Below are 23,053 nucleotides of genomic sequence, written 5' to 3' on the forward strand. Positions count from 1 at the left end.
CGCGCGGCGCGAGCGCGGCCGGAGCCGGGGAGGGGGAGGGGCGGGGCCGAGGCCGCACCGGGCGGGGGGGGGGGGGGACGCGGGGCCTGGGCCGCACCGGGGCCGTACCGGGACCCCCCGGGGCCCCGCAGCGAGGCTCGGCCTGTGCCGCACGTGGGGCTCGGGCCCGCCCGGTGCCCCGGAGCGCCGCTCGGCCGCGCCCATGCCCGGCGATTGGGCGGCCGACCCCTCCGGTTCGATGCCGCCACCGCCGCCGTCGCCGCCGGCAGCGGAGGCGGTGCCCGAGGCGGTGCTGGAGCAGTGGCGGCAGTACCACGAGAGCGAGCGGCAATGGGCGCTGCGCCGCCGCTTCATCCTCCGCCACCTCCGCGGGTACCCCGGAGCCGCCATCGACCAGCTGCTGGCCCTCTCCGTCCTCTGGGCCAACCACGTCTTCCTGGGATGCAGGTCGGCGGGGCGGGGGGACTGGGGGGGTCCTGAGGTGAAGGGAGGGGGCCTCCGAGGTGAGGGTGGGGGGCTGAGGTGAAGTGGGGGGTCCCTGAGGTAAAGAGGGGGAGCTGTGAGGGGTGGGGGGCCCCTGAGGTGGAGGGGGGGTTCCTGAGGTGAAGGGGGGGGGGTGCGTTAGGTAATAGGGGGTGGCTTTGAGGTGGAAGGAGGGGGCTGAGGTAAAGTGGGGAGTCCCTGAGGTAATGGGGGGGGGGGGGCTGAGGTGAGGGGAGTTCCTGAGGTGAAGGGGGGCGCATGAGGTGTGTGAGACCCCTGAAGTGGAGTTGGGGGGAGCCCTGAGGTGAAGATGAGGGTTCCTGTGGTGAGCGGCCCCTGAGGTGAAGGGGGGCACTGAGGTGAGGGAGTCCCTGAGGTGAGCGCTCCCTGAGGAGCCCTGTGGCCGTGCCCTCCCCGGCTGTGACAGGCCCCAGCCCCGCTGTCAGGCCCGTCCTGTTCCCCTGAGCGCAGCCCCAGGGGTTTTGGAGGGGTTGGGGCCAGGGCACCGTTCCTGTGCTGGCAGTGGGAGGACATGGGGAGCAGCAGAAGAGGAGCAGGGCACTAGAAAAGTGCAGGCATATTTTGTATTTTGGAAGTAGGTGTTGGTGTTGTACTCCTGAGGGCTTTTTAAGCACATGGTGTGCCTTGTAGCTTAATTGAGAAGAAAGCATCCCTCCAAGCGTAAAGCAGCCAATACCATCCCCTTAATGCTCAGTTTGATGCTCTCTGAGAGGAACAGGCCCAGCGAGTGGAAGAGGTTTCCCACCTTCACCAGCATCGCTGCTGAGGTGCAGAAACAACTAGCCAGGCTGTGGGGTCGCCAGAAACCTCATGCGTCCTGACAGGCACTTCTGGTGCTGGGGCTGGTTTCCAGCCAGACACGAGGCAGAAGAAGGGACTGCTTAGTGACTTCAGCTAATTGTGCAGCGACAGGAGAGGAACCTGTGAGTACTGAAGGGCACAAAGTTTTACTTCTGTTAACATTACTATCCCAGAGTTTTGTTGGGCAATGCTGTGCATCATCTGCATACATCCAAGTTGACTTCTTTAAGTCTTCTCCGTTTTCTTTTTGATCCAAGTACTAAACCATTCTGCTCGGTGAGCATTAAAATTGACCTTAGTTTTAAAGTAGTTTCAAATTCTAAAAATTTTAGATTATTCAGATTGAGGGTATCGTTTTCAGACATGGTTTGCTTTGTCCGTATATAAGTTTTTATGCTCTCTTAATGGAGGGCCTTCTTTGTGGTAGTGCTTTTGGGAACGGCACTGCTGCAATGTGGGCACAGGGCGCTGATAGCAGAAGTGAAGGGCTATGTGGCAGGACCTCAAAACATAAATAATGACCCAAGTTACGCCTGTAAGTGTGCATACTTTCCCTGATGAACCTCTTTAGCAGCAACTCTCAGGGGAGACACGAGCAATAGGTTTAGGCACGCCGTGCAGAGTTGATACCAGTAAGGATATTTCCCCAAAGCTTGCGTTAGGCACGAATCTGCACACACTGCACGGGCCTGATGAGCACAGCGCTGCCAGGGAGCAGGTGGGAGCTTTATGCAGAGCTGCCTGGGGACAGGAAGGGAGCGAGCCTGCAGCCTGCTCGGGAACTGCCTTCAGCTGCTCGGGAAGAGCTGTTGTTGCTGTGCGAATAACTTGAGTTTTGTTGTTTTCTCTTTTAAATCCTGTTTTTTTTGTGTGTTTTTTTTTTTAATCGTTGGTTGCTTGACAGCTGAAGACCACCCGTTTGTCAGAGTTAATACAAGTCAGTCTTTGCTGATGAAACCTGAGGGAGTGTTCTGTTGGAGGATTGTCTGGAGGACGTCCAGAGGCCTTAGAAAACGTGGTCTGTAGGGAAGCAGTTAAATAACAGCGTGCATTTAGCTTAGAGCTCTCTGGGGGAAGGTGCATGCGTTCTCAGATGTGTTAGAGGTAGCTGTACAACGGGGAAAATAACCCATTATGCTGGGATCAGGGCAAGAGGTAGCAAACTTAAACCAAACCAGGCAGACTTCAGTTAGGCATCGGAGGCGTGGCATTCCTCTGCCTCCATGTGCAGTCTGCACGAGGTGAGATTGCAGCGGCCAGGTTGGATGAACACATGCCGGGACAGGTTTGCTCTTCCTCTGGGCAGAAATCTGAGCCCCAGTGCTTAAAGCTGGTTCAGTGGTGGTGTCACTGGCTGCTGTCTCTTGAAGATAAGCATGTCATGGAGCAGGTGCACGATTGCCTTTTCTCCTTTCTGAGCCCCAGCGCCAAGCTGTCCAAGTCTAGTTTTGTGCCAAGCTTACAAACATGCCTCAGTTAGAAAGTTTTTTTTTTCTTTTCTTGCTCAGCCTTAGCCTTGCAAATGGTTTGAAAACGTGACAGATCTTAGAAGTAATGGGATGCTCAGAGGGTCGGGGTTGTATGGCTGAGCAGGATGGGTTTCACAGTGCACGTCCTGTCTCCGTGGAGCTGCAGCGGGGTGCGGGCTTTGCACAGAGCTTCTGGCGGCCGCCTCGCCTGTTCCGTGGCTCAGGGATTGAAAACTTTACATGTACGGCTCCCAAGTGAAAACCGAGTATGGCTTTTTAGAGGGTGTCCGATAAAGGCAGAGGAGTGCCTTTGTCACCTGACAGCCGTGACTTCGGGATTGGTGACGTGCGGGCTGTGGCGGCTGACCCGGGCAGGAACCTCAGTGCCAGCGAGTCGCTCCTGTGCTTGGCTCACTGCCTCTGTGATGCCCGCTGAGACGCCGCCTCCTCCATCCCCCTCTGTTCCTCAGTGATCCTCCCAGCCTTGCCAAATGCTGCATTTAGGCAGATAATGCATATATGTTGAAGTTTTAAACCCCCTGGGTTCGGTGGCTGCTCTGCTTGTTATTCACAGACAGGTTCACTGGGGGCCAGGTGACTTGCTCGCGGCTCTCCTGCCCCAGCCTCGCCGTGCCGGTGCTCAGGCTTTGGTCGGTGCTCAGGTCCTTTGCTAGTACTGGAGCAGGCTGAGGGGCTCCTTTGGACCACGTTCAGTGTCTCAGACAGCTGTAGTTTTTTTGTTTTTTTTTTCCATAATAAAAGGTCCTGCTTATCATACAGGCTGTTTTTAAAAGATGTGTTTTTATTCTGGCTGACCTGCCTGGGGCGAGTGCCGGGACCCTTGCTGACACAAAGACTCAGGGTGATTTAGGCTCGGGAGCAGGTGCAGGAGGGCTTGGTTTGAGGCCGGCTGCCCCCGCGGGAGCAGCTGTAACGTGGTGTGCTGTTGGATCCACGCAGATACGGCTCGCAGGTGATGGAGAAGGTTCTCAAGATGGCCGAAGGCATCGACATCGGGGAGATGCGGACGTTTGAGCTCGTCCCTTGCAGGAAGCTGAAGAGGCAGCTCTCTCCTTCCGACAGTGAGTACCTCATCCCTGTCCCTGCCAGGGCATGCGGACAGTGGGGCGGCACAGGCCCACAGCAAGCAGGAGAGAGACCGGGCTGCACTCTGCTGGGCTGCAGCTGTTTCCCTCCTCTGCCATGTCACGGGGTGTAATTCACGCAGAGATCTCTCCTTGCTTAGGAAATTTATATTGAAATTGCCACGTAATAGATTTTTGCTAATGACAGTGCTAGGGAGTTGGATCTGTGTCATTAAGTATCCCTGTCTGTTTGTCCTTCGCTGTAGTGAGGGGTGATGTTCTGACCTGAGAAGGGGTTGTATGTCTGCGTGGAGGTGTGGAATTCCACTTACTGGGTTTGAGGGAGGGCCTGCCTGGAGCCTGGCTGTCAGGATTCGCCTGGAAGAGTCCTGTGTAGCTCAGACCAGCCCCACGCTCTCAGGAATGGATGTTCCCAGCCATAGCTTTTCCTGTGGAGGAAAAGCACTGGGCAGAGCAGGCCGGCTTGTCCGCAGCTCCACCCCCAGGCTCCTCTCCAGGCCCTCAGAGCTCCCTGGCCCATCTCGGGAAGGAGCAGGGTGATCAGTTTCTTTTCTTACTTTGTTAATCTGGTCATCTTTTGAGCTTCCCTGCCCCGCTTGCAAAGCTGAGAACAATACGACGTTCCTCCTGTGCTACGTCTGTCTCTTAGGCAGCAGTGCTTTGGGAAGGGTTCTCTGTTGCATGCTACACGCACAGCAAAGAGCTGCTGTGCTGCTGAGGGCCTTTAGATGCTGCTGCAGTGCAGAAAGCCAAGTACCAAGCTGAGCAAGAAATGTAAACGTTGCCGTAAGTCATCAGCACTGTGATGACTGAAGGACTGAACCAGTGTAAGAGCTTCATCACCTCATTTGAGTGCCTGTTTTTGCTGTATGTGAAGTGCTTTTTTCAGCTGCACTGAACAAGGTTGCGATAAATGTGCTGTGGTAGCACGACGCCCAGGCAGCTGTTACCTGACCCGTATCACAGCTGCACGCGTTGGCACTGGGTCAGGCAGTTCGGTCCAGGGTGCCGGGGTGGCCTTTTGCTCTTCTGATGAAATCACATCCATGTACCACTTCAGCGTGTGGGGGCTGAATCTTTTGCAGAAGATGCCTTGCGTGGCTGTCATTTAGAGGTAGAGTAACAGAGTTATTGGCTGTTTTGTCATTTCTGCAGTAGCTGTGTGTACCAGGATATTGTGCCTCATTCACATCTCTCTTGGCTAAGAAGTGAGGTCTGTCAGTAATGTGGATTCACTTCAGAAATGGCTGGATGGGTTCGGTGGGCCACTCTGTGGGGCAGAGCAGGTGATTATTCAGACCTAAAATCCGTGCAGCTAAATGTGTAGAGATTTTTGTATGGTACTTGTGGATCTGGGGGTATCCCTGAAGTGACCTGCACACGAACGAGTGTTCTGTTTTGATCAGTTGTAAGTGTCTCCTTTTGGTTTGTGGCTAAGTGGGAATCCTGTGTTTGAACCCCGCACGCTCCTCCTGGAGATGGCTCTGTGAAGACGTTGTCTCTCTGTCACAGCACGTATTTATTGGTGATCTTGTAATTTTCTTCTACCCTGCAGGTCCAGAGCCGGAAGAAGTTCCTGAGCCTCCCAAAAAGATGGCCCCCAGGTTCCGGGTGCGACCACGTTTTGAACCCATCCACTTTGTGACCAGCGTGGAGAAGGACGATAAGAAGGAGGATCCTCTGGATAACCAAATGCAGGAAGTGAACCAGGAGGCAAATACAAACAGCGTGGCACAGCCGGCTGAGAACTGTACAAATTCTCCCTTAGGGAACGCGCAGGAGGTGGATCCCCAGCTCTCCAACTCAGCTGGGTTTGGCTTTGCAAGCCAGCCAGCAGCAGCCAATAAGGCTGTGAATAATGTGGATGCTACCACAAGTGGCGCTTTGCAGGTTTCTGTTTCTCCTTCAGCTGTCCAGTCTGCATCAGAGACTTTCCCTCCGTCAGCTATAATGCTGAAGCAGAGTTTTATCGAGAAACTGTCAGCAGCTATCTGGAAAAACCTTGCTAACCCAGATGCAAGCACCGGGACTGAAAAAATTAACTATACATATCTTCTGACGCGTTCAATTCAGGCCTGCAAGACAAATCCTGAATATATTTATGCTCCTCTGAAAGAAATCGCTCCTGCCGACCTCCCGAAGAGTAAGAAGCTCCTAACGGATGGCTTTGCCTGTGAAGTACGATGTCAGAACATCTACCTGACCACCGGTTACGCCGGCAGCAAAAATGGATCGCGGGACCGAGCTACGGAGCTGGCAGTCAGGCTGCTGCAGAAGTCTGTAGAAGTCAGGGTCGTTCAGCGCAAGTTCAGACACACCTACCACGAAGACCTGGTGGTGTGTGAGGCAGGCGTGAACCGCCCGGATTTCCCTCCGGCTCTCAAACCTCACGAGGAGTTCGTGGTGGCCAACAGGGACTGCGTCCCCATGCAGCCTGGTTCTGAGTCTGTGAAAAATTCCCCCAACACCAGCAAACACTGGACTAGTTTTGTCCTCACGGAGAACGCTAGCGATGCAATAGGAATCCTTAACAATTCTGCCTCATATAATAAAATGTCTGTTGAATATAAATATGACTTAATGCCCAACCGCATGTGGCGCTGTCGAGTGTATCTACAAGATCACTGCCTAGCCGAGGGGTTCGGCACCAAGAAGACCAGCAAGCACGCGGCAGCTGACGAGGCCTTGAAGATTTTGCAGAAGACGCAGTCAAATTTAACCGCCATCAAAGTGACACAGGTTCAGAAAGTGGGCTGCTCCTCGCGGGGTTCCGGAAGGAAGAAGGACCTGAAGGACCTGGTGGTTTACGAGAACTCGGATAACCCGGTGTGCACGCTGAACGACACCGCGCAGTTCAACAAGATGACAGTGGAGTACGTCTTCGAAAGGATGACTGGCATGCGATGGAAGTGCAAGGTGCTGCTTGAAAACGAATTCATTGCAGAAGCAGTCGGAGTGAAGAAATCTGTCAAGCATGAGGCAGCAGAGGAAGCCGTGAAAATCCTCAAAAAGACTCAGCCGACTGTTGTTAATAATCTGAAGAAAGGCACCATTGAAGACGTCATCTCGAGAAACGAGATTCAGGGTCGGTCAGCAGAAGAGGCTTTCAAACAGAAGATCAAAGAAGACAACATTGGGAATCAAATTTTAAGAAAGATGGGCTGGACAGGTGGTGGCCTAGGGAAAGACGGCGAAGGAATCAGAGAGCCTATTTCAGTGAAGGAGCAGTTTAAAAGGGAAGGACTGGGGCTTGATGTGGAAAGGGTAAATAAAATCGCTAAAAGAGATATCGAACAGATCATTCGAAACTATGCACGCTCAGAAAGTCACGTTGACTTGACATTCTCTACAGAACTGACGAACGACGAGCGGAAACAGATACATCAGATTGCCCAAAAATATGGTCTTAAGAGTAAATCTCACGGGCAGGGCCACGATAGGTACTTGGTGGTAAGCAGAAAGCGGCGCAAGGAGGATCTCTTAGACCAGCTGAAGCAAGAAGGCCAGGTTGGGCATTATGAGCTCATCATGCCTCAGGCAAACTGAGGTTAGGTGTCCGACTTCACTGGTGGGAGTAGCGATGAACTGAAACTTCCTAGACACCCGATGAAAGAAAGATGCTGCATTTTCTTATTGCGGGATATATTAACAGTAAAATCTTTTACCTTGCTCATATAATTTCGGAAATGTTACTAGACAATTAGGACTGACCAAGTTCTGTTCAAGTGTATTAGCACAGCCCCAAACCAGTAGTGCTATTACTGTATGTCTTTGATATTACTTGCTCCCTCACATTTTAATAGTTTTGTAATAGTAAAAACACACGTCCAATCAGGAGGAATTTGACACCATTTAAAATTATAGTTCCCTTATTCTTTCTGTCCAAGAAAGGAGGGAAAAAAAAGTGGTTTTTTTTTTGGTTTTTTTTTTACAACAACAAAAAAAGAATAAAAAGCAAAGGAAATGCAGTTTGGAGGAATAAACATGTATGTAAAGTTGGTATTAATGACAATAAAAATACAGCTTTATTTCTGGAAAAAAAACAACCACAAGATTTGTCACGTGTTGTATTGGGAAAAAAAAAGTGTGAAACTGCATTTATTCTTGTGAAACATATCTATGGTACAGTCTTGTTTGTCTCTGCTGTGTATGTATGTAGAGGTGTCCTTAACCAGCTTACAGTTCTATTCACAGGTTTCTACCTTGTCTCTCCCGTACTGAAAGTCACTGAAAGCACCTTAGCCAGGAGTGGGTTGAACTTAAATAATTCCAGTGGATTTTTACTTCGAAGCACTGCTTGACACGTGCAAATGCCACGATAATGTGTGAAATACAAACCCGGAGGTAACCGCAGAGCCCACGCGTCAGAGATGTTCGTGGGGACTGTTACATAAGTTATTTTTTTTACTTTGAATGTAAGCTCTTTAATCCTGAGCAAAACCAACTCTGTGCCTAATCGTTTCTCTACTCGCTTAATTTAATGTACCTATGCTTGTGTACATCGGGGGCAGTTCATAAGTAAACTGAGTGGTGTTGCTCAGAGGTGTGTGAGGGCAGCATCTCACCAAGACCTCTCCTTGTGTGGGGAGCGGGCTGCGGCCACTGCGCCACGCACGGAGCCTCCAGCCTCGGAGGAACGCCTGCTTCATGCCTGGAGACGTGGAGGTCAGGGATCGACCTTGGAGCAGCCAAGTGTAAGATTGGCTCAGAGATGCTGTTGGTTGGTTGTTTTTTGCTGTGACCAGTAGGGCCAGCTTATGGTTCTGTAGCGCAAAGGCAGGCATAATGAAGTATTTCTTTACTTGTTCACTTGATGGTTTATGTCCCAGTTACAGCTTTTGGTTTCTGCTTCCTGTATTTGCCTCTTCATTTCTTTGCATTGTCCTACATCTTTTTTCCACCTCTTACACTGTTTTATTTAATACTCTCTGCTCTGAGGAGAGGGTGGCTGACCCCTACTGATGAAGGAGACAAGCCAAGAGGTGACGTGCAGCTAGAGACGTTTTCATCCCAGCAGTGTGAAAAGAAAGAGGTTAACCTGGAAGAATTCCAGTTCCGGGTAAGCATCCCCTCCTGTCTTTAACTGGGTGGCTTCAGCACAGCTTCTGTTAGCTTGGGCTTTTGAAATAAGATGCTGTTTTTGAAGAAAAATAATCTGGTAGAAAATTCTGAAAGTGTTTTCTTTTTATTTGTGCACTGTTCCCTCTCCTTCTGAATTCTGCTCCCAGGGAGGCTGGGCTATAGCAGATGGCAGTGTAGGAGTGTGGAAGAAGCCTGGTACTTCCTAGGCAGATATTCCTGCAAGCAGGAGTGTGGCTCCCCCTCCCTGACTCGGTTATCAGAAGGTCTTGAAGCTTGGCGACACCAGGCAGGGTGGTGAGAGCACCAGTGTGGTATTGGGGCTGAAAAATGCCTTTTTGCTGAGCAGTGAGGGCACAGGGTAAATGTAATGGTACCGTAACAGAGTTAGTGATAGACAGGGAGTCCGTGCAAGGTGTTGTGGTGGTTTTATTCTCTCCTGGGTAGCATCCGGGGTTTGAGGGCCCCAAAGTCTTTGCTCAGTGGGGTAGCACTGTGCCAGCCCTTTCTGTTGCCTTCCTGCTTGTTGGTGGATGTGTTTGGCTGGCTGGGCATCAGCTGTTGGCAGTGAAGAACTGCTGCCTGCTCCAGCGCCTATTTATGTAGCTTGTAAGCTTGCTGGAGCCAGCACTGCGTGGTTTAACATTGAGTTAGTGGATGGTAACTTGTGTAGGAAAGGAGTAAAGGTGAGGTTTTTCACCTCTGTGCTCGTTTCTGGCTACCTTAGAGTCGATGCTGTCTTTTATTATTTTAGTGACTAGCAAGACAAACACAAAAATGGGGGGATTGCTATGAGATTAGAAACACTTGGGCCATTCAGAAAGGCAGAACCAGCTACAGATGGTACTGAGGAAATCATGATCCTTCAGGAACCTTTTGGTTGGCTTCAGTCCTCCCGGCCCATGCAGGCAGCGGGGCTGTTTTGCACTGCTGTAATTTGGTGTAACTGGATGCTTGTTGCTTGGTTGGCTCCAACTTGGGCAAGTTGTGCACAGGGAATGCTAAAGAAACAAACGAATTGAGGCAGACTCACCGTGTCCGTAAGAGCCCATCAGGTCTAGTGCGTGGAGTTTAATCCTATCCCTACCTCTCGTAGTTTTCTTGTGGTTGATAAAGCAGCTGGTTCAAGGGTCCAGAGAAGCCACTGTCCTTTAGGAAAGCTACCAAGGATTGCTGAGTAGGACTTCAGTGGTGAAAAGCTGCTCTGTGTAAGACAAAAGGCCTGTTGGGGGGGGGGGGGGGAGTGTTGGCACAGCAGAGGAGGTGTAAAGCCTGATAGAAATCTTTTGAAGAACCTGGCAGCTTGTCTTAACGGTGGCGCTAAGGTGCAGTACCAGCTTGCGTTATGTCATTTTGAAGCCTATTCTCCACAAGACAGGCATAAAGTAAAATATGATTCCCCTATCAATTAGTTACTGAGGGTTTTAAGTTGCTGTTAATAACTTATCATAGGTTTGTTTTTGTGGGGTTTTGGTGGTTTTTTTTTTTGGCAACAGCTTACTACTAGTAGGAATTAAATTGTCCTGAGCTTTGTGGTTTTTTTTTTTGCTAGGATTTGTCTTTTTCCAGTTCTCTGCTCGCTAGTTAGTTAATCCTGGCCTGTCTTTCCTTCTTTGTTCTCCAGGCCTCCTCGATCTAGCTGGAAGGGCTTATTTTATTTTCCATGCAAGGTGAACGTAGACCTTAGCCTGAGCACAACAGCTCCTGCCCAAGAGGTAAGGAAGTATTTCATAGCCCGGGTTGTAGAAGTCAGCAGCTTCTACCTGACGATTCCTATTGTCCCAAGTAAAATAATCACAGTTGTACACCTCTTGCCTATTTATACAATAAGCATTAAGGTTACACTTTATTTACAAGTTTTGAAAAATGTACAGTTTCTTACATGGGTTACTTGTGCAAAGTTATACTTCTCAACTAACAGACCAATGTGCACACAAAAGACACTGGAACAGTGGACAACACAACTGGAAGGTTTCATCCCACACTGCTGCTTAAGGTACTGTATCCAAATGTACTAACTTAGCCTTACAAAAAAGTGAGTCTGGACTTAGAACTGTTTTTTTCAGAGTTGAAAAAAATACTTTCATAAAATGGAAGGAAAACTAACTCAAGCATGCAGCAGTAGCTCACGTAAACCACACGATAATCAACAAGGAACAGGAATTGCAGAGACTACCCCATACTTTATTCAAACTTTCCACAAGGCAAAGTTGGATCCCAAAGAACTTCGCTTTCTCAGATAAAGATGAGGGGAGGGAGAAAGACACTAAAAGAGTAATTCCACCTCTGGAACACTTCAGGCTTTACCTCTTCCTGAATTGGGAAGGTCTCTCACTCAGAATACCACAGCTCCACCTGCTTTTGTCCAGTAATGCCTCAGCAACAAGGCTATAGAAACTTAGTTAAGCAGTCTCTATAGGCATGTCCTTTAACACACTATTTAAAACAAAATAAAACGGGGTTTCTCACCCTCAGCAAAGATGAAAGTACCACAGCTGTAGTGATTTATGTATACCTGTACATAAATCCTGCATGGGAGGTGCAGAAGTGACTAGCATTCCATGGTCTTACTAACTGAATGGCAATTGGTTTAGCTGTGTTTTTTTTTCCATAAGTAAGGAGTTGATAAACCAATACAGATGAGAAACAAGGTTATTTCTTCACTCAGTACTTACAAATGCAGTGGGGTCTAAACCAATGGTAAATGACCAGCCTGGACAGATCAGCACTTTAGTAATATCAGTTAAAAAATGTGTATGTATATAAACATCCCTTTTATCAAGCTACACATAAGCATCACTGTGTATAACACAATTACAATTAAAAGCTTAGTGTACACTACAGAAATGCACAATACTGCCCTAAGACTGGAGAGGGACCACAGAAAATGAATTCAGCATCAGTAATTCTTTTGCAAGTAACCCAAGTACAGTACATTTGACTTCAAAGTGGGTGCTTTCTGATGTCCAAGGAGAAGAAGCTTCAGCAAGGGAGGGTGGCAACAGCACAACAGCTATTCTGCTTTCAAAGTAAATGCAGTGATGCTAGGAGAAAGATGATGACTCAGACACTTCATGTATTTTCCTCATCACCAGAGTGTTCATTTGCATCATCCTGGGTCAACAATCACGCCAACTCTGTTCTACTATTGCAGAAACCCGTTTTTCATATTCCCGCTTATTCTCTTGGTATAGCTGAGCTGCCTGGCTGTTTGCTGGACTGTTAGGATTTGGCTCATCCAATAGAGACTGCGCAAAAAAAGAAAAAGACTCTTAGACACACGACAGCACGTAGGGTTTCAGCAACATATTTGTTAAGCTATCCACAGTTCTAGTACGAGCACAGAAGTTCAGCTAGCCGTAGGTGAGATATATTGCATTATTCCAGTTGGACATTACTATAAGCTCTCTCTTTACAGTGCAGCAGTACCCGAGCAGTGGAATCACCGGATGTGTCCCTGCAGTGACCACTGTGTGTCAGTAAGTCTAGAATTTACACGTGGTAAGCATTCATACTCTATCAAATATCAACATGTAGCTGCTGTACTGGCTACCAGGAACCAAAACACTTCTCCTGAGCTTTTCTTTTTATTGTCCGAGCATCCTAATTTCATTCTGCCTTTTCATGCACAGTTCTTTTACCTGTATGGATGTTAAGATGGAGGAGACATCGTAAGTAGGACTCCAACGATTCTGAAGAATATCCAGACATATACTACCATCTGCATAGACTAGAAAAGGTTCAAGAAGAATGGCTTAAAACAGAAGTTGTACAGCTACTCAATTTTTCTTAGTATTGCCTGATCCTGAAAAATCTAGGTACTGACAAACAGTACAGAAACCAATAGTGTTTGAGACTTAAATTGACCAGACAAGCCTGCATGTAGGAAGAGATGAAGCTTGTCACTGGCAGCTGCCTCAAACCCTGCTCATTCTTCAATGGCAAGCTTCTCTGTGACACTGCAACCAGCGCTACAGAAAGGATGAAAACCATGAAGAGATTTAAGGCAAAAAATTTATGCTACCCACATGGGAACCAAATAAAGAACACTTCTTTAAAGAGCTGTTTACACAAGAGGTTCCCCTGGAAAGTACCTACAGCAGTCACTGCCTGGTCACCTCTCTCGTGACAGCTTCAGAAGAACCTTCCCCGGATGCACTTAGACCACACATGCTTAACTTGCTACATTTGAAAGTTTCAGGTACTTCTTCATGGAGCTAGTATTGTTCAGAGACAAGGAACCAGCCTTCTAATTACCAAGGGAGGGGCTTAATTAAGTGATCTTAGCGTTACCAGCTATGGTTGGAAACTAGTACTACATCTCAAGGTACAGCATGCATACAGGCAGTCACTTCTGGAAAAATGAAAGTGATACCAGACAACCGCATTCAGGTCGTTTTGATATGCATGCAGTATGTATAGGTAAAAGCTGAAAGCACCTGCTATTTAGGTACAAAATATTCTCTCGGGTTTAACAACAGATGGTTGAGAGAGAATAGACTCAAAAATACTGGGCTGTGTCACCTGAAAGCACAGAGGCTGCTCTTACTGCACCCTTAGTCTCAAGCCTGAGCACTGCTCGCACGCACCCCTTATCAAAACCCCACAGAACCACACTGGAATGGTGCTAGCTTCTTAAGTAGGGGAAACTTTTATAATAAGTAGTCCCTTTCTATAGGGCTTAGAGAACGCTGTAATTAAAATACACAGATACCGTGTAAGTACTTACCATTTGGATGGAACATTTTAGAGACAAATCTAACAGTAGGTGGCTTGTTAGGATATTCTTCTGTGAATTCTATTGTAAGTTTGAAAGTTCCTGGAGTTGAAAGAGAGATAGGTAACCTTTAGTCAGAATGAATTGACACGAGGGATGAACAAGTAGCATTCCTCCGTAAGCACACACCAATACAGCTGTGATTGTACATACATGCTGGATGAAAACTACAGATTGCTCAGTCCTACAGCAATTCTTCTCTCTGCAAAGAGTTTCTCCCCTAACTTACTGCTAAAAAATGCTTAAATTTCACGGAAATACTTTTAAAAAAATCAACAACTCTTCCCATCACAAGATCATTTTGTAGAAGAGCAGTATTGCAAGCAACATTCATATTGGAAATTTTAAAAAACACAATCTGATCATTTACTTCATGTTCAATGGCCTTCTTTTGAGTACGGTTCATTAAGAGGGGTCAGAAAACTGTATAATTAAGTCCTAATCCAACTGATCTAACAGCCTGCATCAATCTAAGTTATTTTAGCCCTTCTCCTCAGGCCATGCTAATCTGAAAATCAGAAGTCTGTTAACTAACCTGCCTGAATGTGGCACCAAGGCAGCAGGCACTGCTAGCGAGTCCCATCAGTAACCAAGGACCTCCACCTTTCCCGTACTATCATGTCAGACCACCCAAGCCTGGATATGTCCTGAGAGAAATACCTGGGGCACCCCTGTATAAAGGCATAGCTCTCCTGCAGAAGGAATGCACCTTATAGTAATAGTCATAACAAGCTGCCATAGCAGGTGTACCACTTCTTTTTTCTTCCCCTTAAAGAAAAAAGATTTCAACCTCTTTTTCTTTTTTCCCCCTATCAGTAAGGGTCTGTAGTATTTCCCAGGGGCTCCTTCCTTTGTAAGGACAAAAACCACAGCATTGAGTTGCAAGAAATGAAGGTCACTGCTTTGACATTCCCGTTTGCATATGAAGACAGAGTACAGATGCTTCAGAGCTTTCTGTACAGCAGTGGAAAGTCTCTAAAAATAAGTTTTTGCATGTTTGTTTTTTATTAGCAGCCTACCAACATGGGAGCACAGGGCTAGCAGCATACTATCTATCTCCCTGTAAAACAAGAACAGCATGGTTTTCTGAACAAGTCTATGCATTGAGATTGTTCAAGTAAGTTGAAAGCCCCACTGCAGACTTCCAGTTTTACTCTTGCTCATCCAAAGGCAAAGCAGCAGATTTGCTATCAGCTCGAAATCAAACCCTGGAAAGCTTGCAACAACTTTGCCAGCTGCGAACATCTGCTCAGGACTACCTGTCCTTCCCGACACAGTGACAGCCCCAGGCAACACAAACACTTTAGAATCAAGTACTGGGAGAACTCCCAGCGCTCTCTGTCCCAGCTCCAGCTCTCAGTAGCCTCTTTATGCGCTACTAAAGCAGGCACTTCTGTGGGAGAGTGACTAAGCAAGCAGTAGGCTGGAGAAAACCATCAGATAATAGAGTTCAACAAGCACACTCCAGAGCATGTTATTTTAAAACACTGAAGTGGGAGCACAGGGGACAGATAAGATGGCCAAAGAAGAGTATTGAGGGCAGTCTGCTCTTGGAATCCATTTAAAGCTACTAAAAGAAAGGGAAGCCACCTGTCCCAGCAGGGACACGACAGCATTACTTTTACACAAACCTGAGCGAGTGGCTAGACAGCTTCCAGCTGGAGCATTTCCCCAGTCAGATTCTCAAAGCAAGACCCAGAGAAGCAATGGCTCTGTGAAAGAGCCCCCACGTCATGCACTGAAATCTACATTCCTTAGGTGAGGAACAAGCCATATGGAGGGCAAATGCTCTGCTGTCTGTTCTAGCTGCCTGTGTGATGGCAGAGAGGCAGGACACTACGTTAGCTGTTACTGAACTCTCCTCTCGAGCCAGGAACCCTGCACTAACCAAAATATCATAATTCAGTTTCAGAGGAACAGGACTGAAGAATGGAAGGAACCTGGGCTTCCATCAGTGACAGCGTTACCACGTTACGTGCCACAAGCACAGAGATTCTGAGAAACACGGCAAAGGGTAGGATAAACGTCCCTGAGGTCCTACTGCAGACACCTGCAATTGAATCCTCTTAAACCAGAAGATGGAAGGCAGGCTGCTGATCTAAATTAGTAGTTGCTCCGAGGCCGAGTCAGCCTGCACACCAAGATGTGAAAACACCCTCTGAAGTCTGGGGGTGGAGGGAACAGAGGGCTGTTGGCAGCATTCTTCCGCACAGCAAGCAAGCAGATGTGCTTGAGCCTAGGGATTTCAGTTCAGACAAAGCTACAAAGCCTCAGAAGCTGAGAGTGGAGAAGGGCCTCACCAGAACAAGGATGAAGAACTGTAATTCCCACAATGTTGAAATTATTACACCTCCAGTACAACTAAATCTTTTCACAGTCTACTTTCACGAGAATTAAGGTATCTGAAGTCTTACAGTACCACTGGGGAGTGACAGAGACTGAACACAGGAACACAGAGTGATTTCTGAAGAACACTGCCTGGCAAAAGGCTTCCCAAGGAGGGTTATGGAACCCCAGCAGGGGTCTGAACAAAGAACAGCTCAATGCTGGTAGATAAAAGTTTCCTTAGTTATTAGCTTATTATTAGCTACATTAAGCTTAACCAGATCTGAAGCGGGCTGCCATGAATCCTGTCACTGCAGGGAAAAGCACAGCACCGGCACCCCCAGCCCCGTATCTCCAGGCTGCACTCAGTCTGTGGTTATCTGGCAAAATGTAAGGTATGTCCCAGAGAGACAGAGATAAGCATACCCCGCAACACAATGCGTTATCTGTTTTCCTGAGCGTGTACTGTGAAAAACACACACTCTGCTATGAAAAGAGCAATCCATCACGCACCAGGACTGTGTAATTAGATCAACCAAAGCAGGACAGCAGTGGCAGACTTGAGCATTCGTTTGAACTTCAGGCTGCTGCAAGCACAAGGTGCCCCAAGTATCCAAGATAAAGGCACAACGCTACCACAGAGGGAAGCACAGACACAATCAAAACATCAGGGCTCTCTGAAGCAGTCTCCAACTATATGGAAATATATGGAAAACAGCCCTTACATCACCTGTTAACCTCACACTGCGCTGGAAGAGCCTGAACACGGAAACAACCTGAATTTCACCACACTGCAAGGAGAGGGCTTTCTGCCTCCAAACATTGAGTCCTTCTATTCACAGCAGAGCACCGAAAGCCTAGGCAGCTCCGGCAACCCCTCACCGATGCTTAAAAGGGCCCTTAATCCCAAGTTTTTGAAATAATAAAATACATTTGATCCACCTATTCTGCATTCAGTGTTATGGAATACTCAAGTTCCAAACATCAGTCTTCTACTCTACCAAATTTCTTAACTAATCACTTGAAAAAAAAAAAGTAACTGCCTGAAGTATTTAAAACACACAGAATCTTCACAGAAAACATCTGTCATTTACAGGCATACCTACAGGTGCTACCTCCAAGGATAAACAGAGACAAAGTAGTTAGCTAAGACCAACGTAACAGTTACGGAGTTTTTCTTATACTTTTGCCATGAGTCACGGAGATCTAGGATTAATTATAGCCTGCACTGAAAGTATCTTAAAAAATGCATCACTGATTTCAGCTGGACGGCATTTCGTGTCTGACAAGTTTTCATAGGGTTGCTGAAGGATTCACCCTAACACCAAAAAGACACTAGCTGGATGCAGGTGTGCCACAAGGACCCATTTAGCCTGCTTTAGAAGCTAAGAAGTCTTTTTAATCTTCAACCCCAAACAACACCAGCTGTAGCGCAGTGAAGTAGACGTCAAGAACAAAAGTAAAAGAATTCTGCTCTGGACTTCCTCAAACATCCGGCCTGTTTCCTTATGCAGCTGACTCACATGGGGACTTATTTGCAAAGCACTTTCAGTGTCAGAACAACACACAGAAATCAAATAATTCGGAATGACAGCACTTCTACACCAAGTCTGACATCGCTCCAAACACAAGGATCCCCAAAAACGCCACCCAGAGCTCAACGAAACCTTAATACGGTTAAATTAGCCTTCAGATACCCAGGTTTAGCAACTATAAACAAGCCCCGATGTTGTTGTTGTTGTTTTTTTTTTTGCATGTTTTTGTAAGCCAGCCTAGCAGTAGGCCTCACGCTTCCTCAGAGCAGGATAGAAAACCGAGTTTAGTGGGTGTTGGGTATGTGGGTGGGCAGTGGGACACCTGCCCTCGTCCCTCCCATGTCCCCAGGCCCCCACCTGTTGCCAAGCCCCCCCCGAGGAAGCCAGCCCCGGGACAGCACGGAGCCCCCCGGGGCAGGACGCAGCCCCCCACAACCTCACTCACCGTCCTCGAAGGGGGTCCCCTCGGGCCTGCGGGAGGGAAGCAGAGCACAGCGTTACCGCGGGCCGCCCGGCCCCAGGGGGAGCCCCGCCGCCGCCCCCGGCCCCACTCACCCGAAGATGACGGCGTTCCACACCATGATGTTGTTCTCGGAGGGGGCCCCGCTCACGCCGGCCGGGGGGTCCTCCTGCAGCCTGCGGGCACAGCCGGGCCTCAGCGCCGGGACCAGGTGTCCCCGTGCCCCCCCCGGTCCCCTCAGGCCGCCCCCCCGTCCCCTCAGCTCCCCCCGTCCCCTCAGCTCCCCCCGCTCCTCCCCCGCCCCTACGCACTCGGCGTAGCCCCGGCAGGTAGCCGCCCGCCGCTGCGCAAACGGCGTAACCCGCAGGCAGGCGGCGCGGCCCGGCGCTACGCAATCTGCGGAGCGCGCCCTGCCCCGCCGCCATGTTGCGCTGCCCCCTCCTCTGCCGGCGGCCGGGCGCGGCGCCCCTCGGCCTCCTCCCCCCGCCACCCCCGCTACCTCTTGAAGTCCCGCATGAGGCGCCGACGGGCCGGGGTGGACATGGCGGCCGCCCTTACGAATCGCTCATACACGGCCGCGGGCAGCGCGGGGCGCCCGGCAGCGGCGGCGGCGGCGGCGGGAGGCTCGGGCTGAGGCGGCGGCCGGGAACGATCGCGGCCGCTACCACTGCGGGGGGAGGGGGGGGGGCGGCGAGAGTGGGCTGCGCCGAGCGCTGCGCTGCCGCCGGGCGCTCCCGGCACGTACCAAGCGCCGCGGGGGGGCGGGGGGGGGAGAGGGAGGAGCCGGATGCTGCGGGGGCGCCGCGCCGCGGCCACGCCCCCGTGAGGTGGCCACGCCCCGTGAGGTGGCCACGCCCCCGTGTGGTGGCCACGCCCCCCGTGAGGTGGCCACGCCCACGACGCCGAGGCCCCGCCCCCCGCCGCCATGCCGAAGGTGGTGTCGCGCTCCGTGGTGTGCTCCGACACCCGCGACCGCGAGGAGTACGACGACGGCGAGAAGCCGCTGCACGTCTACTACTGCCTGTGCGGGCAGATGGTGCTCGTGCTGGGTGAGCGGGGCGGGGGGACGGGGCCGGGCAGGGCCGGGCAGGGCAGGGCCGGGCCCCCTCACGGCCCCCCCCGCCCCCCCCCGCAGACTGCCAGCTGGAGAAGCTGCCCATGCGGCCGCGGGACCGCGCCCGGGTGATGGACGCCGCCAAGCACGCGCACAAGTTCTGCAACGCCGAGGAGGAGGAGAGCGTCTTCCTGCGCAGGTGGGGAGCCGCTATCCGGGGGCTGGGGGGGGGCCGCTGCGGGCTGCTGTGCGCCCCGCAACCCCCTGAGCCCCCTCTGTGCCCCCAGGCCCGAAGGCATCGAGCGGCAGTTCAGGAAGAAGTGCGGCAAGTAAGTGATGGGGCGTGTTGTCTGCAGCCGGCTCCCTGCTCTGTGTAAGCTGCCTGTGATCCCCTACAGAGGGTGTTTGCTCCCTGTGATGGCTCCAGAACCTCTGCTCCTCCTGCCAGGGCCCTGTGCTGTCACCTCAACTCCTGCCGCAGCCGTACAGCTCGGTTTTGTGGCTTGGGAGAGCAGGAGCTGAGTGTGCAAAGGGAAATGGGCATCCTAGTGCAATTAAAGATTAATTAGTGGGTTTTGATTTTAATGGCGGCTGATTTATTCTCATGTCTTCACTCTTTGCTTCTGAACAGATTCTTCAACCTCTTATAGTACCCTTCAACCCTTAATTTTTGCAAGAGTAGGAGTGTGGTGGTGGCTTTCCTTGGTAGTTTTCAGTCTGCCTGCTGGGTAGCTATAGGAAGCCAGAACGCTCGTTTTCTCGCACACAGATGTGCTTTTATTCCAGGTGTGGACTGCTGCTCTTTTATCAACACCAGCAGAAGAACGCTCCGGTGACATTCATCGTTGATGGTGCTGTGGTCAAGTTTGGGCAGGGCTTTGGGAAAACAAACATATATACTCAGAAGCAAGAACCTCCCAAAAAGGTAACCTGCTCCAGGGGAGGAAAGAAAAAGCAAGAGGAAGAGAAGGACCCATAAACAGTTACACAGTTCTGCATCTTCTCCCTGTCTGTTTGCCTTAAGTTTATAATTGGAGAGGTCGCTGCAGCTTGGAGTCTTAGCACTAAAGAAAAGCAAAACAAATTTGGCAGTCTGGACTTTGCCTCATTTTGGGGCTCAGTTACCAGAAAGTCTCCATTTGTAAATAGATCAGGCTGGTAATCTGCATGGCGATTCTCAAAACCTGGCTAATCTACTGCATGTCAGTGAGTTTGCCTCTGATAATGACAGCACTATGCCCAGAAATTATTGGGGATAATTCTGTGCCACACACAGGTTCAGGAAATCTTTATGCCTTGCGTGAGAAGTCTTAAAAGCTTTGGAGGGGGAAGTAGCCCCTAGTGGCACAACTCTTCCCGGGTTTAACAAAATACTTTGCTTCTTATCTAGGTGATGATGACCAAACGGACCAAAGACATGGGCAAGTTCAGTTCTGTCACGGTCTCCACAATTGATGAAGAGGAGGAAGAGATCGAAGCAGTGAGTTTTCTCTGCCCATAGTGGCAGTCGTATGGGAGTTGGGCAGTTGTCCCAGCTGGCCACCGATCAGAGCTGATGACCATCTCGCCATTGGGATGAGATGTTGATGCTTTAGGATTTGCTGTTGCAAAGGGGCACTGTGTGTGTGTGTTGCAGAGGGAGATTGCAGACTCCTACGCACAGAACGCAAAAGTGATCGAGAAACAGCTGGAACGGAAAGGAATGAGCAAAAGAAGGCTACAGGAGTTGGTGAGTGTTTTGTAGAGTTGAACAGAAGTCCCCGAGATCTGTTAGCTTTGCGCACAAGCTAAATGGCTGGTCAGACTATGAGTATAGAGACTATATGGTACAGTCATGGGTAACGAGTAGCTTTGGCAGGACCATTTTTCCCTTACAGGTTGTGTAGAGATATTTTTCTACCACTCTTGAACATAAAATCATATGCAGTTACCTACAAAACTAACTGAAGAGCAGACAGCAGAAATTTTGTAGGGAGACCTCCCACGGCCTGTTAGACAAGGGGCATGGAAGCAGGGGACCATGCTGAGGCTTTGTCACTCAGAGCACCCCTAATGCTGTGCTCTCAAGCCTGCTTGACAGAGCAGGTCTCTGCCATGAGGTATCAGGGCAAACTAACACCGTAGTGGAGGATGTGCCAGCTCAGCTGCTGCCTTCTTCAAGGGTGCCTTGAAGAATTAACAGCAAGAACGTTACAGCTGATCTTACCTGCTGTGACGGGATAGTAGGAGATGGGGTGTTGGGGGGAGAAAAATGTGCAGCTTCCACCTCAGGATAGGTGATGTGAAATTGTGTCGTGTGCAGTTATTTTGGGGCTTTTTATGACTTTAAAGGTGGTACTCCCTTTTGGTACCACAGGGGAGAAGAGAGTCAGAAAAAGAATTGAACTACTCTTGCTTCTATGTGAGAGGCTTGCAGTGGTCAGATAAAAAGGGCAGACTTCACTGGAGCACTGAAAGGACTGAAAATTACTTAATTGTGTCATATTTTTCTTAATCAGGCTGAGCTGGAAGCCAAGAAAGCGAAGATGAAAGGAACTCTGATTGATAACCAGTTCAAATAAAGCACTCTACGTCTGCTGTGGCTTTGGAGACAGGTGAAAAATACCAGGAACTTCAGCAGGTTTGTTCCCAAAGACATCGTTCAAGAGCAGTGTGCTGCAGCCAGCTTGGAGGATGAGTACCCCTCTGGTGTAGGCGATGCTCTCCTACCAATTTTATTAACTCAAATAGCACTGGGAACTTTGCTGAAACTGGTTTTCTACACAATGGCAAGGAGTTCCAGCCAGAATATTTAGTTTTCATAAAATCTTCACTCGGTGCCTTTGTGAGTTCAGTGCGCCTTCACATATCCTTTTATTTTGAGAATTTTCAGATGTGTAAGATATCCGTAAATGTACTAGAAAGATAGGACCATTGTACAACAAAGAGATCGTTACAAAAGTAAGCTACGTTCGTGTTGTTCACTTGTGTATTTTTAAAATGTGTTCAAAACACGCAGCGTCCTCAGAGAGGTGCTGTTTCAACACAGGTTAGAATGACTCAGATGCAAGGCTTGGGGATCAGGCTGCTTCTCACCCTGAGCAGCAGAGAGGCGGTCACAGGCAGTCAGCACAAGCTTGGCTGGAGGTCTTAGTCCCTGGTGAACACTGGAAAGCTGCAGTTGTTCAGAATTATGCTGCCCATTACAAGAACATGAAATCAACCCTATTTTAAACTACTGAAAACAAAACCTGCCAGGTATTACACCACTAATGAGTACAAATATATAACTGGAAACTACTGCTATGATTGCTGATCAATTAAGGTAGAATACACTTGCATCTCTGGATGTTCTGCATCTCTGAATGTTCTGCCAAACAGTAGTTGCAGCTGTAAAATACGGAGAAGAAAACTTTTGAATGCATTGACCATTAAGAACTTGGACAAAGACAACATTAAGAATCTGTGTATAAAATGCATTGTTTGGGAAATAATATTTTGTATCCCTTGCGTGATGTAATTATACTGCTCCTTATGTCATCCCCATGTCAGTGTTGCTCTACTTGAGATTAAATGACATGTTACGGATTTGAACTAAAATACTTTTCCTAGGGCGTCCTTACTCCTGAGTATGGTAACAACCTGTGATTAGCATGTAAGATGCTTCATTTCTCACAGTTCTTATGAAAGATTTCCTATAATCAGTATACATTTTCCATCTGACTTTATAACCTTAACTGGGAAACAGGTCTGCTTAGATGAAGGATGTTTGCCTCTTCCCGTGGAAAATTAATGTGTGAGGGAGGGAAAGAGCTGGCAGCCTGGGTGGGATGTGTTGGTCAGCGCTGGAAGGCAGAAGTCTGTGTGCTGATTAATGCCAGGATGGGGAAGCACATACTCAAGTTAACTCGAGCAGTGCTGATCTGGTTCAGTGCTGATCTTCAGCTAATCCAAAGCCTGTTTC

At 49.3% G+C, this 23,053-nt stretch overlaps 3 protein-coding genes across 4 annotated transcripts; 2 read left to right on the forward strand and 1 right to left on the reverse strand.

Annotated features, from left to right (window-relative positions):
* Positions 1 to 65: 65 nt before the first annotated feature.
* On the forward strand, positions 66 to 7,932 carry NKRF (NFKB repressing factor). 2 transcript variants are annotated; one of them, XM_083797266.1, is made up of 3 exons: positions 66 to 447; positions 3,735 to 3,856; positions 5,436 to 7,932. In XM_083797266.1, exons 1-3 carry the CDS (start codon positions 203 to 205, stop codon positions 7,424 to 7,426), a joined length of 2,358 nt encoding a protein of 785 aa, XP_083653392.1. In that variant the 5' UTR covers positions 66 to 202; the 3' UTR covers positions 7,427 to 7,932. The 2 variants fall into 2 exon arrangements, with proteins under 2 accessions (XP_083653392.1, XP_083653393.1); XM_083797267.1 differs by lacking the exon at positions 66 to 447 and adding an exon at positions 734 to 1,427.
* Positions 7,933 to 10,770: 2,838 nt separating this feature from the next.
* Positions 10,771 to 18,856, reverse strand: UBE2A (ubiquitin conjugating enzyme E2 A). Its single transcript, XM_083797327.1, has 6 exons — positions 18,556 to 18,856; positions 18,152 to 18,232; positions 18,042 to 18,067; positions 13,689 to 13,778; positions 12,601 to 12,689; positions 10,771 to 12,207 (listed from the first exon to the last, which is right to left on the reverse strand). Exons 1-6 carry the CDS (start codon positions 18,597 to 18,599, stop codon positions 12,079 to 12,081), a joined length of 459 nt encoding a protein of 152 aa, XP_083653453.1. The 5' UTR covers positions 18,600 to 18,856; the 3' UTR covers positions 10,771 to 12,078.
* An 86-nt stretch (positions 18,857 to 18,942) lies between these two features.
* On the forward strand, positions 18,943 to 22,689 carry STEEP1 (STING1 ER exit protein 1). Its single transcript, XM_083797325.1, has 7 exons — positions 18,943 to 19,105; positions 19,192 to 19,309; positions 19,398 to 19,439; positions 19,897 to 20,035; positions 20,501 to 20,590; positions 20,747 to 20,839; positions 21,609 to 22,689. The coding sequence occupies exons 1-7, from the start codon at positions 18,982 to 18,984 to the stop codon at positions 21,669 to 21,671; spliced, it is 669 nt and encodes a 222-aa protein (XP_083653451.1). The 5' UTR covers positions 18,943 to 18,981; the 3' UTR covers positions 21,672 to 22,689.
* The last annotated feature ends 364 nt before the right edge of the window (positions 22,690 to 23,053 follow it).

This window comes from Anser anser (genome assembly GCF_964211835.1).
Source record: "Anser anser genome assembly, chromosome: 13".
Classification (NCBI taxonomy): Eukaryota; Metazoa; Chordata; class Aves; order Anseriformes; family Anatidae; genus Anser; species Anser anser.

What these genes read in the sequence shown, in the direction of transcription:
- NKRF (XM_083797266.1), top strand. Translation starts at nt 203, where the DNA reads ATGCCCGGCGATTGGGCGGCCGACCCCTCCGGTTCGATGCCGCCACCG. An exon ending in CACGTCTTCCTGGGATGCAG is followed by an intron (nt 448 to 3,734) that starts GTCGGCGGGGCG and finishes GGATCCACGCAG; the next exon opens with ATACGGCTCGCAGGTGATGG. An exon ending in GCAGCTCTCTCCTTCCGACA is followed by an intron (nt 3,857 to 5,435) that starts GTGAGTACCTCA and finishes TCTACCCTGCAG; the next exon opens with GTCCAGAGCCGGAAGAAGTT.
- STEEP1 (XM_083797325.1), top strand. Translation starts at nt 18,982, where the DNA reads ATGCCGAAGGTGGTGTCGCGCTCCGTGGTGTGCTCCGACACCCGCGAC. An exon ending in GCAGATGGTGCTCGTGCTGG is followed by an intron (nt 19,106 to 19,191) that starts GTGAGCGGGGCG and finishes CCCCCCCCGCAG; the next exon opens with ACTGCCAGCTGGAGAAGCTG. An exon ending in GAGAGCGTCTTCCTGCGCAG is followed by an intron (nt 19,310 to 19,397) that starts GTGGGGAGCCGC and finishes CTGTGCCCCCAG; the next exon opens with GCCCGAAGGCATCGAGCGGC.
- UBE2A (XM_083797327.1), bottom strand. Translation starts at nt 18,599, where the DNA reads ATGTCCACCCCGGCCCGTCGGCGCCTCATGCGGGACTTCAAGAG. An exon ending in CTCATGCGGGACTTCAAGAG is followed by an intron (nt 18,233 to 18,555) that starts GTAGCGGGGGTG and finishes CTGTGCCCGCAG; the next exon opens with GCTGCAGGAGGACCCCCCGG. An exon ending in TAAAATGTTCCATCCAAATG is followed by an intron (nt 12,690 to 13,688) that starts GTAAGTACTTAC and finishes AACCTTTTCTAG; the next exon opens with TCTATGCAGATGGTAGTATA.